This window comes from Uranotaenia lowii, chromosome 3 (assembly GCF_029784155.1).
Source record: "Uranotaenia lowii strain MFRU-FL chromosome 3, ASM2978415v1, whole genome shotgun sequence".
NCBI lineage: Eukaryota > Metazoa > Arthropoda > Insecta > Diptera > Culicidae > Uranotaenia > Uranotaenia lowii.
The window spans coordinates 267270429-267286332 of NC_073693.1; the positions used below are offsets into that span (position 1 = coordinate 267270429).

Sequence of the window (15904 nt, forward strand, 5' to 3'; positions counted from 1 at the left end):
TTTACTTCCGTACCCTCATAGTTTGATAATCTATTATTGCGTAATAATCTCTTAAAGTGTCTCTCGGCTCTACAATTGTGGCTCCATTGACTCACTTTTGTTGTTTTTTATGGGAATTTAACCCTTTGGGGTCATTCTTCTTCAAACCAGAGACTTTCTACTTTTAAATGCTTCAAATATTATCCTCAATGGCTCAAAGTGAAACTTACTTTATTCAATACTCGTCAATCGACATTGAATGCCAGTGGGACTTATATTTATTCAAAATAAACTCCAACATTTCATGATTATAAGCCTAGAAGAAGGTCAAGGGGAAACGAGTCAAACATGAAGCTAATAATACGCGTTCGCAAATGCTCGACACTAACGGAGTTTAGAAGCAAAAATCCCGATGTATTAACAGACCAGCTTCAAAACACTATGTTTGAAGTTGAAAAGCTCTAGAAGATGAAATTTATTAAACCAGCGTGCACCTACCTGAATCAAATCGGCTATGTGCAGCTGCGAGTTGTGATGCTCCGGAGGACGATCCAGAATTTCCGACGTGACACTACATTCTTCGTTGCTGATTGCTGAAAGAACGTCACTTGCTTCTCCAGGCGCCTCATCGGATGAAGATCGCTCTTGCTGTTTTTGTGAAAAAAAAATAAGGCGTTAAAAACCGACTTCAAGTAGCTAATCAAAATTTATAAACGTACCGGCATATCCGTATCGATGATAGTGATGTTTTCGCTGAAGTACATGTTTTCCGGTGGCTTCTCCAAACTCGGTAGACAAATGCTGGGCACCTGCAGCATATTACAGCCTACCTTAGACGATTGATGTTCCATGTTAGAAGCGTTCAAGCCCCGACCACCGAGGGAGCTTCTTCGTTGCTGATTCCGGTAGAGATTCCGTTCGTATACTTCTATGGGTTGAAAGTGCAGCAGCCCGGTGTCCGCTTTGTTCACCTGATGTATCTTGTGCTGGTGCTGTTCCAGTGCTTTCTTGAAGGGTTTGAAGCCGAGTCGCTCGAAGGCTCCGCTAGCTTCCAGATCGAACTTGACCGTCTTGGTGTCCGATTCGAAGGAGAAATCATACGGAGCCGTGGTAGATTGTGAGTCTGAGGTGGTCGTTGTCGTTGATTTCTGGTTCAGTGTATCGTCTTTATCGTCTTTCCCTTGATTGTCTCCGCAGTCTTCGTCGCAGTCTTTGAAAGCATGTGGATCGATAATCTCCGGAATGTGGTTGGTTTTGGGTTCGGTATGGACGCTGTTTTCTTCAAGTTCTTCGATGCTGGATATCCGGTAGTTTTCGGGTATTCCGGAGCTTCGACGACTGCCACCGTCAGCGAATTGTTTCGGAACCGGTAGGCTCAGATTGCTGAAGAATTGGTCATCCATCGAATCCCGACGAACATCCGGAAGTGGAGATATGCAGGTTAGTCTAGAGGTGGACACTGATGGTGAAATCGTTGCCATCGTGTGTTGCAACGATACTGGAATGGGCGAAGCTCCTGGAGAGCCCTCTAAAAGATTATAGATTTTTGTTAATGAATTCTTAATTGTTCCTAAAACTTCGAGTACTAACCTCGAGTGTTAAACGATATCGACATCCGCTTCGGGGGCACGTAGAACATACTTGACTCACTACACTTCATCACGTCCTGTATGGCCCGCTTCAAGCTGTTGGCCCTACAGAGCAGTGCTTCCTTCTCCGAGCGACGGTCCTGTCTGCTGGTTCGTTCCTTGGAATTCAGTTTGTCTTTTTCGTTTTTCTCTATCGTCGTCGATTTCCTGTTAAAAAAAATTATTTTACATAATTTTCCTAAATTTTAAAGCTAAATGCCGCTTACGTATCAATTGGTCTTTCTGAGGCACTTTTTTGAGCAATTTCTTTCAATGTTCGGAATAATTCGTCGTCACCATGAAGACCAGCTTCTTCTTCCTTCAGAGTATCTAAAAACATACCTAATTTTTGTCTGGAAAAAGACGGAACGTTCAGTGAATCTCAATTTTTAGGCGTTAATTAGTTTAAGCCCATACCTTAAAATATCACATTTGATGCTTAATTGCTCTTCGTCGGAGCTATTTTCCCTTACTCTAGTGATAAAGTCGTTGACCGTTCCGCACAGTTCTCGAGTCGACTGGAGCAGCGCCGCGGCCCCGTTGTCGTCGTTGTTGGTCACAATTGACTGCAGATGCCCGAGGGCTTCGTCCTCGTACTGGAACAGCACCGGATCCGGATGGTGCGAGATCGACATCTTGGGGGTCCGGGTCGGGACCGGCATTGGGGCAGCCAGGCCGATGTCCCGCTCGAACACCATCACGCTCCAGCTACAGGAAGACAAGGAAAAACATTTATGATTACATGATATGTTGGATTTATATTTTACTAGCAGATTTTACCCGGCCTTGCTCGGGTTCACATAAAAAATAAATCAAAATGAGTCGTTTGAATTTTCAAAACTTTGGAAGATATTCATCATTTTAAGAAATATGTTAGTCTTTCTAAAGTTTTTATTGCGGTTATTCACTGTGTTTATCGTTTTCACTGCGCTTATTTGTTTCATTTCGTCTTATGAAGATAAAAACAAATGGTAAAATTGTTATTTATTTTTCCCATCTCCCCTCTAAAAAAATCTCTTAATTTTCATGATGGTTCCCTGTACAATGGTATATTAAAGTTTTATTTACTGAAACATTTCTTAATAGACTTCTGAATCTAGTGGAATCCAGAGGTGCAAATGAACGTTCAGCGCAAACGTCGTCGAGAAAAAGTCGCAAGCTGATTATTTCTTGAAAAGGTTAAGATCAGCTACGACGCCTAACTTGTGGTTGGAAAAAATGAACGCATCGCAACGACGCTGTGGCACGATTGGTTCAAATGACTGCATCTCTTAAGTTCATTCCGATGCTTTGCGAACAGTTCGCCTACTGATTTTAAGGCGACGTCAACCGAAGGATCCGTTCGTTTGAATTCATCGGGGATAAGTTCAAACAACCTTATCGAGATAGGGTCGTTTGAACGTTCAATTGAATGTTCACTTTTGAACGTTCAATTGAATGTTCGTCTGATGCGTTCGGCAGCCTAAGGCAAGACGCCGAGTCGTGTTTGGATGGGATGGATTATTGATATGGTGCATTGCTTGCGTGTGATGTTCGGTCGTCGCTCGACGATAGAGAGTGTCGGGTGTCTTGTAGCGCGCGGACGACTTGGTAAAGAGAATGAGGCGCAGCTACAGTTTCATTTAACGGTGCAATTTTACTGAATAAAATGCAAACCGCCCAACTACGGTTGGGCTTGTAAGGCTTGTAAGAGATTTTTTATTCTTTTTCATTCCATGTTAGGTTCAGAACTGAAGCAAACCGTCAAGACCCGCGAAATTTAATTCAAATTTTCAGATATCAGATTCAGATTTCAGATTTTAGATTTAGATTCCAGATTCAGATTTCAGATTCAGATTTCAGATTCAGATTTCAGATTCAGATTTCAGATTCAGATTTCAGATTCAGATTTCAGATTCAGATTTCAGATTCAGATTTCAGATTCAGATTTCAGATTCAGATTTCAGATTCAGATTTCAGATTCAGATTTCAGATTCAGATTTCAGATTCAGATTTCAGATTCAGATTTCAGATTCAGATTTCAGATTCAGATTTCAGATTCAGATTTCAGATTCAGATTTCAGATTCAGATTTCAGATTCAGATTTCAGATTCAGATTTCAGATTCAGATTTCAGATTCAGATTTCAGATTCAGATTTCAGATTCAGATTTCAGATTCAGATTTCAGATTCAGATTTCAGATTCAGATTTCAGATTCAGATTTCAGATTCAGATTTCAGATTCAGATTTCAGATTCAGATTTCAGATTCAGATTTCAGATTCAGATTTCAGATTCAGATTTCAGATTCAGATTTCAGATTCAGATTTCAGATTCAGATTTCAGATTCAGATTTCAGATTCAGATTTCAGATTCAGATTTCAGATTCAGATTTCAGATTCAGATTTCAGATTCAGATTTTAGATTCAGATTTCAGATTTTAGATTTAGATTCCAGATTCAGATTTCAGATTCAGATTTCAGATTCAGATTTCAGATTCAGATTTCAGATTCAGATTTCAGATTCAGATTTCAGATTCAGATTTCAGATTCAGATTTCAGATTCAGATTTCAGATTCAGATTTCAGATTCAGATTTCAGATTCAGATTTCAGATTCAGATTTTAGATTCAGATTTCAGATTCAGATTTCAGATTTTAGATTTAGATTCCAGATTCAGATTTCAGATTCAGATTTCAGATTCAGATTTCAGATTCAGATTTCAGATTCAGATTTCAGATTCAGATTTCAGATTCAGATTTCAGATTCAGATTTCAGATTCAGATTTCAGATTCAGATTTCAGATTCAGATTTCAGATTCAGATTTCAGATTCAGATTTCAGATTCAGATTTCAGATTCAGATTTCAGATTCAGATTTCAGATTCAGATTTCAGATTCAGATTTCAGATTCAGATTTCAGATTCAGATTTCAGATTCAGATTTCAGATTCAGATTTCAGATTCAGATTTCAGATTCAGATTTCAGATTCAGATTTCAGATTCAGATTTCAGATTCAGATTTCAGATTCAGATTTCAGATTCAGATTTCAGATTCAGATTTCAGATTCAGATTTCAGATTGGAAATGGACTTCTGCTCATTATGAGTTGATGTTTTACATATATGAGTTTATGTTTAACATATATGAGTTAATGAGTTGATGATTAAATATATTGAGTCCCAAATTCATGGCGTACACCATTTGATTAAGACCCGAAATCAGAAATTTGGAATTCATTTATTGGGGTTAGAATAGAAGAAATGAAAAATTTGGTAATATTTTGTTCACCAGAACTATCACTAAATGTAATGAAATGATTAACTGTTGGTGGTAGATTTTCTAACATGATTTACTTTTCAAATGCCCATTAATTTCCATATTTTTTTCATCCCGATGGAATGAACACTTTAAATGGAAATGACGTTAGGGTTGGTGGCAAAGGGGTATAACTTATACCGTATAAGTAAATTACTTGGTAGCAAATGGGTCTGCACTTATACCCCTTTGGCTCCAAACAAAAAGTAATTTTCAGTAAGCAGGATTTTTTCAACAATATCAAAACATGAGAAAATAGCGAAATAAAATTGTGATTAAAACAGCATATGATGTTTGACAGTCGAAGATTTGTTCTAGATGGTTAACTCAATTTTTTCCATTTTGCACTTATACCCCTTTTGGCTCCAAGGGCCTCAAATATGAATCTAAAATCTTAACCCAAAATCTTAACCTTAATCCTAAAACTGAATGCTTAATATGAAACCTGAATCTGATATCTGAATCAGGATCTGAAATCTGAAATCTGAATCAAAATATGAATCTGAAATCTGAATCTGAAATCTGAATCTGAAATCTGAATCTGAAATCTGAATCTGAAATCTGAATCTGAAATCTGAATCTGAAATCTGAATCTGAAATCTGAATCTGAAATCTGAATCTGAAATCTGAATCTGAAATCTGAATCTGAAATCTGAATCTGAAATCTGAATCTGAAATCTGAATCTGGAATCTGAATCTGAAATCTGAATCTGAAATCTGAATCTGAAATCTGAATCTGAAATCTGAATCTGAAATCTGAATCTGAAATCTGAATCTGAAATCTGAATCTGAAATCTGAATCTGAAATCTGAATCTGAAATCTGAATCTGAAATCTGAATCTGAAATCTGAATCTGAAATCTGAATCTGAAATCTGAATCTGAAATCTGAATCTGAAATCTGAATCTGAAATCTGAATCTGAAATCTGAATCTGAAATCTGAATCTGAAATCTGAATCTGAAATCTGAATCTGAAATCTGAATCTGAAATCTGAATCTGAAATCTGAATCTGAAATCTGAATCTGAAATCTGAATCTGAAATCTGAATCTGAAATCTGAATCTGAAATCTGAATCTGAAATCTGAATCTGAAATCTGAATCTGAAATCTGAATCTGAAATCTGAATCTGAAATCTGAATCTGAAATCTGAATCTGAAATCTGAATCTGAAATCTGAATCTGAAATCTGAATCTGAAATCTGAATCTGAAATCTGAATCTGAAATCTGAATCTGGAATCTAAATCTAAAATCTGAAATCTGAATCTGATATCTGAAAATTTGAATTAAATTTCGCGGGTCTTGACGGTTTGCTTCAGTTCTGAACCTAACATGGAATGAAAAAGAATAAACAATCTCTTACAAGCCTTACAAGCCCAACCGTAGTTGGGCGGTTTGCACCCGAATAGAAAAACATTGTGAAAAGACCATGAATTTCATTTTCACGCAACCATGAATTTTATAGTTGAAACTATGCGAATCATGGTACATAAAACCTTGAATAAACTGTCAAATTCATAGTTTTGGACAGTGAAATTTATGGTTTTAGCAAAATTTACCATGAAAAAAGGGGGTGTTAAGCAACTTAACAATGAAAAAATCGACTTTTTCCCATACATTTGGAAACTCAAAACGATAAAGTTAACGGTTATTACAGCTTCCACTTTTTTCAAAGAAACTGTGGAGTTCATTGTTTTCCCTTGAATTTCAATCGTTCAATAATCTTGAACATCAATTTTAATTCACAATTTATCATAATTCCAGGACCGTGAAATTCCATTGTAAAAATTATTGTTTTCAGTTATTTTTTCTTCTAAATTCATATTTACTATTGAATGAAATAAACAGGTTTCATTTGTTTGCTTCAATTTTTATTCAAATTTTTCGTCTTGTTTAAAAAAAAGTCATCACTTTCCAGAAGCTATAAAAAACCATCTGCACTACGGAGCTTCTAAACTGTAACATTGGCGGCTCTTGTACCGCATCTTCTGCCCGATCCTGGGACAAGGCTGGATTCCTGCACATCATGAAGTACCAGACCACAAATCCGTTTGATATCGGTTTGCCTCGGACGTCTATCTTGTCCACGTCGCAGCCATTGTATACGGCCCACATCTAAAGTTGGCCATGGGGAACTTTGAATTTCCGTCAGCTTCTAGAATAAAAAAAATTTCGGTTTAGTTAGCCTACATATAAATGAATAAATAATAAAATTATTTACCAAGATCACCGAATTTAAAGCCATCATTTTCTGTTCAGATTCCGATCAGCTTGATTTCGACTTGGTCCGGATTCACTGATTCCGACCGCGAAAATTTAAATTTAAGTTAACTTCCTCCGAGAGAAAGTGACGTTTTTAGAGCGCCAAAATTTTCATTACACGAAAAAATGTAAATGTGTAAAAAAGCAAAAAATTACCAATTTTCGCGTGGTTCGGATTATCATTCAACCATGAAGAACACTGGTACAATAAAAATCACAAGAATTTCAATGTGATACCGTACGATGTTCGTGTTTTTGAAATATTTGCAACTTTGAAATATTTTGAATTAATGATATACTTCACGGTAACTTTAAAAATCATGGTATTTTCAAAATTTAAACCGGTTGATAAATATTTTGAAATCACTATGAAGTTTACTGTTAAATTCAAAATCATTGTTACGATATATTATTACCATGGTCTTTGCTATTCGGGCATTTTATTCAGTAAAATTGCACCGTTAAATGAAACTGTAGCTGCGCCTCATTCTCTTTACCAAGTCGTCCGCGCGCTACAAGACACCCGACACCCTCTATCGTCGAGCGACGACCGAACATCACACGCAAGCAATGCACCATATCAATAATCCATCCCATCCAAACACGGCTCGGCGTCTTGCCTTAGGCTGCCGAACGCATCAGACGAACATTCAATTGAACGTTCAAAAGTGAACATTCAATTGAACGTTCAAACGACCCTATCTCGATAAGGTTGTTTGAACTTATCCCCGATGAATTCAAACGAACGGATCCTTCGGTTGACGTCGCCTTAAAATCAGTAGGCGAACTGTTCGCAAAGCATCGGAATGAACTTAAGAGATGCAGTCATTTGAACCAATCGTGCCACAGCGTCGTTGCGATGCGTTCATTTGCAATCAAAAGTCGGCGTGCTATGTTCGCAAGCCGACGCTTCCGAAGATAAAGTTAGTTTGATCTGGTCGGGAAAAAGTCGAACGCTGCATGCAAAATGATGCGATGCTTTGCACCTCTGGTGGAATCATGTTGAAAACCCATTTTTCAGGTTTTCAGTTGTATGTTTGCCTTTACCGCTTTTTAATTTCACACTGTTTTATGAGTATTTGTTCTTAAATGTTGAAAGTTCCACTAATAGTTTTTGGAAGTTTTCGAAAACGAATCATCTTAACTGAAGATACTATTATAATGTTATGAAAAAGGTTTTATTTGAGTTTTATTACAAAGTTTCTATTCTTGTTAAATTCAATGTTAAATTTTTTAGATATCATTTGTTTGAATTCGTAGTTCTAAATGGTTTTACAATAAGTGTTTTCAAAATTGGAAAGTAGAATTGAACACATTGATAACCAAAAAAAAAACTCAAAAATTATAAATTGGTCAATGAATTTGAAATGTATACCTACCACAAAAAATTTCAGATTTAATTATCTGATCGATTTTCTAATTCCCCGTTTAAATTCCCCAACGGCTATCAAAGTATTGAAATCGAAGCCTTCAACTTTTAACTATAAATCTTATTATTTTTTGTTTCTCCCTGAGGAATTCTAAAAATATAAAAATAGTTTGTTCCTAAAAGCTGGAATTTATGAAAATCTGTTCAATAGTTTTTCAACACTCAGTCCAAATTGTTATTCGGCTGAAGAAGTCAGTTCACTGTTCACTATTCAGTTCACTGTATATTCTTGTAGACTCTCGAAGTCCCCCAGTACTTTGAAAACCACTTCAAGTCCTAGTCAATAAGTAAGTAATTAACAGGCTAGTTGTATCAACCCAAAATGTAAGCTCATTATTGCATCCAAAAATCTTGTACCAATACCACATGCTTTCAGCAGTAGCATGTACAAAAAAAACCCGCCAAAATTTTACCGTTCAAATTTTTAATGCTGAGCAAGCTTTGATTTGCTTTCCAATACACGTGAACTCCTGGACGGTCGTTTCTAATGCCCGGCCCATGGTGATGGTGAAAATAACCCCGCCAAAGGAAAAAAAACGCTGTTGCCAAAACGGGTGCCATGACTTTTGGTTCGTGTGAATAAAACCGAAAGTTGTATGGGAGGGTCCCTTTTCTTAGGTGGGAGGGGCTCATAACTATTACTAAAACCTTACCCTGGTTCAACTACATCTCTGTACCAAATTTCAGGCTGATCGGTTCAGCGGTGTGGATTTGCATAAGGTGCATACAAACAAACAAACATATATAGTCCAACTCATCTTTATATTATATTTTATTAATTACGTTTGTTTAATGAAAAGAAAAAAAAAGGAATTGAAATGTGTATTATTTTGAAAAATCAAACAATTTTTTAACCTATCTCAAAAATTAAAAATCAATCAACCATATTTCAAGCCCTTCAAACAAAAAAAAGCTTCAAACTCATTGAGTAAATGACATCATAAATCTCCTCAACATATTCAAAGTTTTTTTTTCAATCAATTTTATTCGTTACAACTTTCGAGAAAAAAATACTGTCAAGCTGACATCTTTGGAACCTAGTTCAAAATTTAAATCCATCCATCATTCTACGACAGTCAATCAACACGTTTTACTGGATGGTGACATCCCCCGTGAAACGAGAATATTCAAAACAGTGATTACATATTGATGAGTATCAATCTATCGGCCTTCGGCGGCTTTACTGTTTCTTTTTTTTTTTTTTTTTTGTTTATCTGTTCCTGATTATGCCCTTTTCCACGGACTTCTACGCGGGTACAGAAAGCGTGGTTCGAGTAATATTTCGCAGATAAAAAAATTATTTCATTTTTAGCGAGAAAGGTCAATTTTCGCCATTCCATCATTAATGAAATTTTTATTTGAAAAGAAAGAGAGAATAACTTGGTGCCTACGACTTTACATCCTACATACATTGTACCGAAGAATTATTGACTTGTGTTTTTATTTAGAAAAAAAAACCTTTAAATTTAGTAACGTCTAAGTAGGGAGCTTCTTTCTGTAGGTTCAATTTTATGTATGTTGCTTCTTATTTTAGTATGCCGATGCCTGCAATGATAATAACGGGATTGATTTTTAACATTTTTTCTAAAAAAAAAAATACATAATTTGATAATCTTGCTGCTCAATGAAAAGTAAACTCTTGGTTTTTTTTTCAACTAAAATGTTGAATAAAGATTAGTTCATTTAGAAATGGGACTGTCTCGAATACGTGTATCTAAAACACCATTTGTTTGATCGAAATATTTTCTGTGCACTCAGAAATAAATAAAATATCAAACGATTACTTTTTAGGTATTTTTACGTTTCTCCCTCTTTACGCACAAGGATATTTCTCATGGTGTAATTACTTAGATATTTCTCACTGGGAAATATTTCTGCGATTAAAATTTATGCATTGAGAAATGGACAACAGTGACATCTGGTGTTCGTAAAAAGTAATTCAGCGGCGGTTATAGCAGTACTATGAATAATTATTGCACCAAAATGAAAATTTTTCGGAACAAATAAATATAAAGAGATAAAAAGTTTAAAAATGATCTTTATTTTAAGCCCAAAATGAAAACAAAACAAAATTTAAACTTAAAAAATAAAAATAAAACAGAATCCACTCTACTAGACGGAGCTGCTGGTTCAGCATAAACCAAAACAGTGATACTAACTGTTCCTAGATGTACCCGTACGTAACTTCGCCACCGATTGAATTACCCGAAAGGTTGGCAGACATTTTCGATGAAGTTCTGCTAGTGATCGTGAAATCATCAGCGGAATATCGTTCCGGGCAATGGACACCTCCTGTGGGTTTGATTGTATGAACCCATCACCCGGTCGTTTGTCCTAGTCAAAAAAATTTCGAGCTGCTCGAGCAGCATGGCCAACACACCGGAATTGCTGCAGCAACATCTTGAGACAATCCAATCTGTGAATGAATGGAAAAAAAACAATTTTATATGTTTTATCAGACACCGGATGGCAGTGGTACTTACATTTCCATTCTCGAGCATGGTTTTTCTTGATTGAATAGTCCCGAAAACATTATTTGTGTCACCAGTTGAACGATAAATTTTTCGAGTTCAATAACAGCAACAAACATCAACCGCCAAAAAAAAAAGAAAAAAAGTGACAGCTTGAAATGTTTCTGATCTAAATTTTATGCACTGGATGATTTCTCAAGGAGAAATGTTTCCAATGCATAAAATATAATATTGCGATGCTTATTTTTTAATGACTGAACTTATTAATCGCCTTAAAATAACAGGATAACTATATAAAAATAAATTTGATATTTTTTTCATTTCTGAGTGTGAAGGAAATACAGAGATTCTTTTGATAATTCATGATAAAATTTGAAAACAAAATATTTATTGTTTTTTTGTAAGAAATATTTCGACTATATAATTGATATCTCCCAACGGCTAGCGCACACTTTTTTTCAGTCATGTTGTTGATCAATTTTTCTCACTTATACTTCGTCCAATCTGTATTTTTGGTGGCTGCATCCTCCTCATTCAATTTTCGCTACTTTTTGGACCAATTCTTCTCTATTGAAAGGAAATGAGTGCCATTTGGTGGATTCAGCCGTTTCGAAAATAACAAAACTTGATTATTTTTGTGCCACTGCCGGTTAATTAAGACTGTTGGTTGCAAAATATACATGCAAGAGTACTTGTTTAAAGCAGCGAAAACCCCAAAGTTTGTTTTGAAAATTGTTTTTTTCCACAGGAGCAGAGTCTTGGAAAATCATTATATTTTTCACAAAACAACCAACAAATACATACTTTAATCTGCATGGGACCTTGGCAGCAATGTCAATATTGAATGACATTTTTGCACTCCACTCGCATCACACATACGATCGTCTTTCTATTTCATTTTCCGGCTGTGTTGGGAGGGACTTTACGTTATAAGTTGCGCATAGTTGAAAAAACTACTCACATTCACCTTAATCATTGAACTTGAAATGCAACATTAAAAATATTCTAAATCAATAGTTCATTATAAGCTTCGTCAACCTTTAAGCGCAGACACCAGATACCCAGACTGACCACTGAAGGCTGATTTTGGCGCTTGTTCCGCAGCGCTATCTACGGGTTATCGTGAAACTAACGGCCACATACACAAAAGCAAAAATCTCTATAAATCACACACACATTTGCATTTTGCTGTTTGTTTTTTTACATCTAGCGATGAACACGGTCGTTTTTGTTTACCTACTTTTGATAGAAAAAAAATAACACGATATATTTCGAAAACCACTAAAGAACCGTTTTTGAATTGGAGCGCATTAACCAAATGTGGATAGAATTCAACCATAAAGCTTATAAAAAATACATCGACTTCGACAGAAATGAATTTTGCATGAAATCTTGAGATTTTCTTCACCACTTCTTTATTGCGTTGTGGTTGAAAAGTAACCATTTTATGACATCTTTGGCTTCATTTGTGAAGATCACTTTCAACTGTAAGATTTCGTTAACCCCGAAACCTCCGTCAAGGGTAAGTTCAAGTTTCCCGAGTAGAAATATATAGTGACAAACCCAATTATTTGTAAATAGTTATAAAACGATCTAGGGCTTTTTGAGAAAACGACAAATGACATCGTAAAACATTCCACTGATTGTTTATTGCAAAACTACAGTATATTGAATGTGGCTTTAAAATATATTACTGTCGCATTTATAGAGGTTTACAAAAACTGAATAAAATAAAAGTAGAGGTGATATTTACAAAAATTGTAAAGCAATGTTTTGTTAACAGAAGAAACCTAATGAAAATCGCAACAACGAAATATACCATTAAGTCACCATCTGCAACAAAAAACCGGTGTCAGATTTTTATTTACATTTTTCTCCAATAAATCCTAAAACTTCTCTTTCTATGAAAAATTTAGTCACATTCGAGAAATGTCTTCTTTTTAAAATATCTAACTAAACTTGGATATCAAACTAGCCCTTTTACCGCCCACTGGAAGAGGCAGTTGTGGAAAAAATATTTTTAGCTTCGAGATGATGCATTTTCCTGCAAATTTAGTAAAATTTCTAACAAAGTGTGTTGGTTGACATAATGATGATTCTTGACAAACAATCTCAATCATCCGAGTCTGTTTAGTAAGAATAGCTTAGCTTTTTGCCTTATTATTTTTATGGTTAAATTTCGAACCATTTTTTGAATATCGCACGTGTAATTGATTTTATCCATGGGTAAAATAAAACAAACGTGAATTCGTCACATCAAAATCAAAACATCAATTGAATTCACTCACACAGACATACGATATTTGACATTCCATAAAACGACAAGAAAATAAAAATGACTTTCGTTTGCATCAAGATAGTACTGTTCTTTTACCATTCAAAATTCGTTTTGGTGGTGTGGAAAAGCATTAAAATCGATATATAAGTTTAGTTACAGCGAAATTATTTCTTATTTACTGGACATCGGTTTAGGAACATTAAAGTGACCCTTATTCAAAATTATAGTTTTTTGAAGAATGGATATATTTTGTAAACTAATTACTTTCGAAATATGGTTTTAACAAAACTTTGAATCACAGAATTTGGTTGAATGTCAAAGGTGAAAAAATTTCGGAAGCAAAGAGAAATGGATTTGAAACATACATTTTGAAATATTCCAAGTTCAGTGCAGTTTTTTTTTTCGAATAAAAGATTTTTAAGTTGACATTTCTCACGCGCAGTTGCTCTCGTGTACGGATTAAGATGAGGAAAAAAGTCTAAAAACATGGTCGCTTTTAAGGTTAATTTTGCAGTCCAGTCTAGAATTTTTCCAAAATCTCGCGTAAGCTGTCATGACGTCGTATGAAACAAAATGTAAACAAATAGTTTAAAAAACAAAAATTAACTTAAACTAGTAGCAACTCTATTCCATTTAGAATTTTGATAACTTTTGAAGCATTTTTCTTTGATACGGCGTAATGAAAGCTCACGCGAGATGGTCATTACAGTTGTTTTTTGACATTTCTCACGCAGATTTGAGCAGGGAAAAATACCCGGTCGACAAACACGGTCGTTTCTGAGGTTTTTTACCAAAAATTTATAAGTTTTAGTGAAACTACCAGCATTATGTCACGAACACTTTCAGCTGCAAATAGGATTAAAGATCTTATCAATACATTCATCACATTTAAATATTATTCAATATATGTCAATAACTTATTTCACTCCTCAAACCTATCTAGGTACGAGCCAAGAAACAGAAATCAAGTTTTTCAAGGAGTTATAAATAGTTTGTCTTTTTGGTCGCAGTCAACCTTTCAGATTAAGACGAACAATTCCGAACTCAATGAATTATTTATAACAGACATTATAATTTTCATAGTGTTACTCAGCCGGATAAATTAATTTTGAAATCAAAACTGAATTTCAAAATTAATTGGCTCTGAACTAAGGACCGCTATAACGTTACGTTTGTTTTTTTTTCCATCCCAATCGATCAACAGTCATTGTTTGTATAACATTCATCTCTTATTATGATACAGTTAATTAAAGTAAACAATTAACATTGAAGACAAAAACGATAATGAAAATATTTGAGATAGAATTTCAAATACTAATAGGTGATTCAATCAAGACGGTTTCCATTTGGCTTGTTAATTATCAAGTGTAATTTTTTTTTCTTGGTGAAGCACAGTAGTTTCACGATGCCCCGACAGATGGCGTATGATTCTGGGCGACTTGTAGTTGTATGGATTCAAGCGCCACTGATCAGTCTGGGTATCTGGTGTCTGCGCTTTAACACTAGAAGGATCGGCAAATTGAATATACCGTTACCGTGATCAGTCAAAATGACTGGTAAAGGGGAAATTTTGCATATCATAATATTTTTAACTTTTTTCTTTTGAAATTATTTTGTTATTCATTCGATAACGTTTTTGTTATAAATTGGAAATATTTTTTCACCATGGGTGCACGGAATCACCTCATTTTGGCATAGTTGACGATTGCGTGTATGTCATAAAATGAATATTTAAAATAATTATCAAAAAATTAAAACACATTATCAATTTAATTATAAAATCATGTTAGATGGCTATGGGTATTGACCATGGGTGCACGGTTTCACTTCAGTTTTGTTTTAGTAGATATTTTCTAGCACCCATAGCTCTGAAATTGTTCAACACATTGCCTATAAATTATACCTGATATTGTAGGTTTTGAAGCATATTTTTTCTATAAGTAGAGCAATTTACCATGGGTGCACGGATTCACCGCCATTCATCCTAAATCTATTTTTTTGCATGCTAAAGGTAAATAATAAAGACGTTTACAGATTCAAATGAAAATGTGTGTTATATACATGATTTTTCACTATGGCTGCACGGATCCACCATAAGACATGCTAAGAAGAATCAAAGTCGGCTGACATTGGCTGTCTGACACTGATAATTTGCAGCTCTGGACCTTGCCATGATCAGAAATGTTATAGGAGGATTAAACCGCTGGAATTTGTTTGAAATAGAATTTTTCATAAATTATGCCGTCCATTAGAAATCACCAGTCTCATTACCTCGGTAACGGCTTTACAGCTTAAGAGCTCTGGAACTAGCAAAATAAAGTATCCCTTTTCTGGATAAACTAAGCTCTAGTTAAAAAAAAATTAACAAATGAAATGGACATGGAAACAAATTTACCTGATAACTGGTAGAATTTAAAAAATTTCTGACATCAAGCCAACGTGTCTTCAGAATTATATGCATCTGGAAAATTCAAAAATCTCATTTTATGTCACAAGTTATTCTTCAGTATTGTGCGTCCAATTGAATGAAAAATGCTATTCGATATATTGTTAATCATTCATCAATGCTT

The 15904-nt window shown here is 35.0% G+C and overlaps 1 protein-coding gene and 1 long non-coding RNA gene across 4 annotated transcripts in view; both read right to left on the bottom strand.

The window, feature by feature from the left end:
• LOC129754924 (diacylglycerol kinase eta-like) overlaps window positions 1-15904 on the bottom strand; it is a 453200-nt gene that overhangs the window by 22545 nt on the left and 414751 nt on the right. For all 3 annotated transcript variants that reach the window (XM_055751191.1, XM_055751192.1, XM_055751193.1), the window contains 5 exons: window positions 2025-2315; window positions 1835-1960; window positions 1570-1775; window positions 699-1507; window positions 478-627 (listed from right to left, as the gene is read on the bottom strand). In XM_055751191.1, coding sequence (XP_055607166.1) covers window positions 478-627; window positions 699-1507; window positions 1570-1775; window positions 1835-1960; window positions 2025-2315 — 1582 coding nt within the window. The remainder of the gene's footprint in view (window positions 1-477; window positions 628-698; window positions 1508-1569; window positions 1776-1834; window positions 1961-2024; window positions 2316-15904) is intronic.
• LOC129754947 (uncharacterized) lies at window positions 10606-11174 on the bottom strand. The gene is made up of 2 exons (XR_008739126.1): window positions 11069-11174; window positions 10606-11001 (listed from the first exon to the last, which is right to left on the bottom strand). It is a non-coding gene; the product is annotated as an uncharacterized LOC129754947 (long non-coding RNA).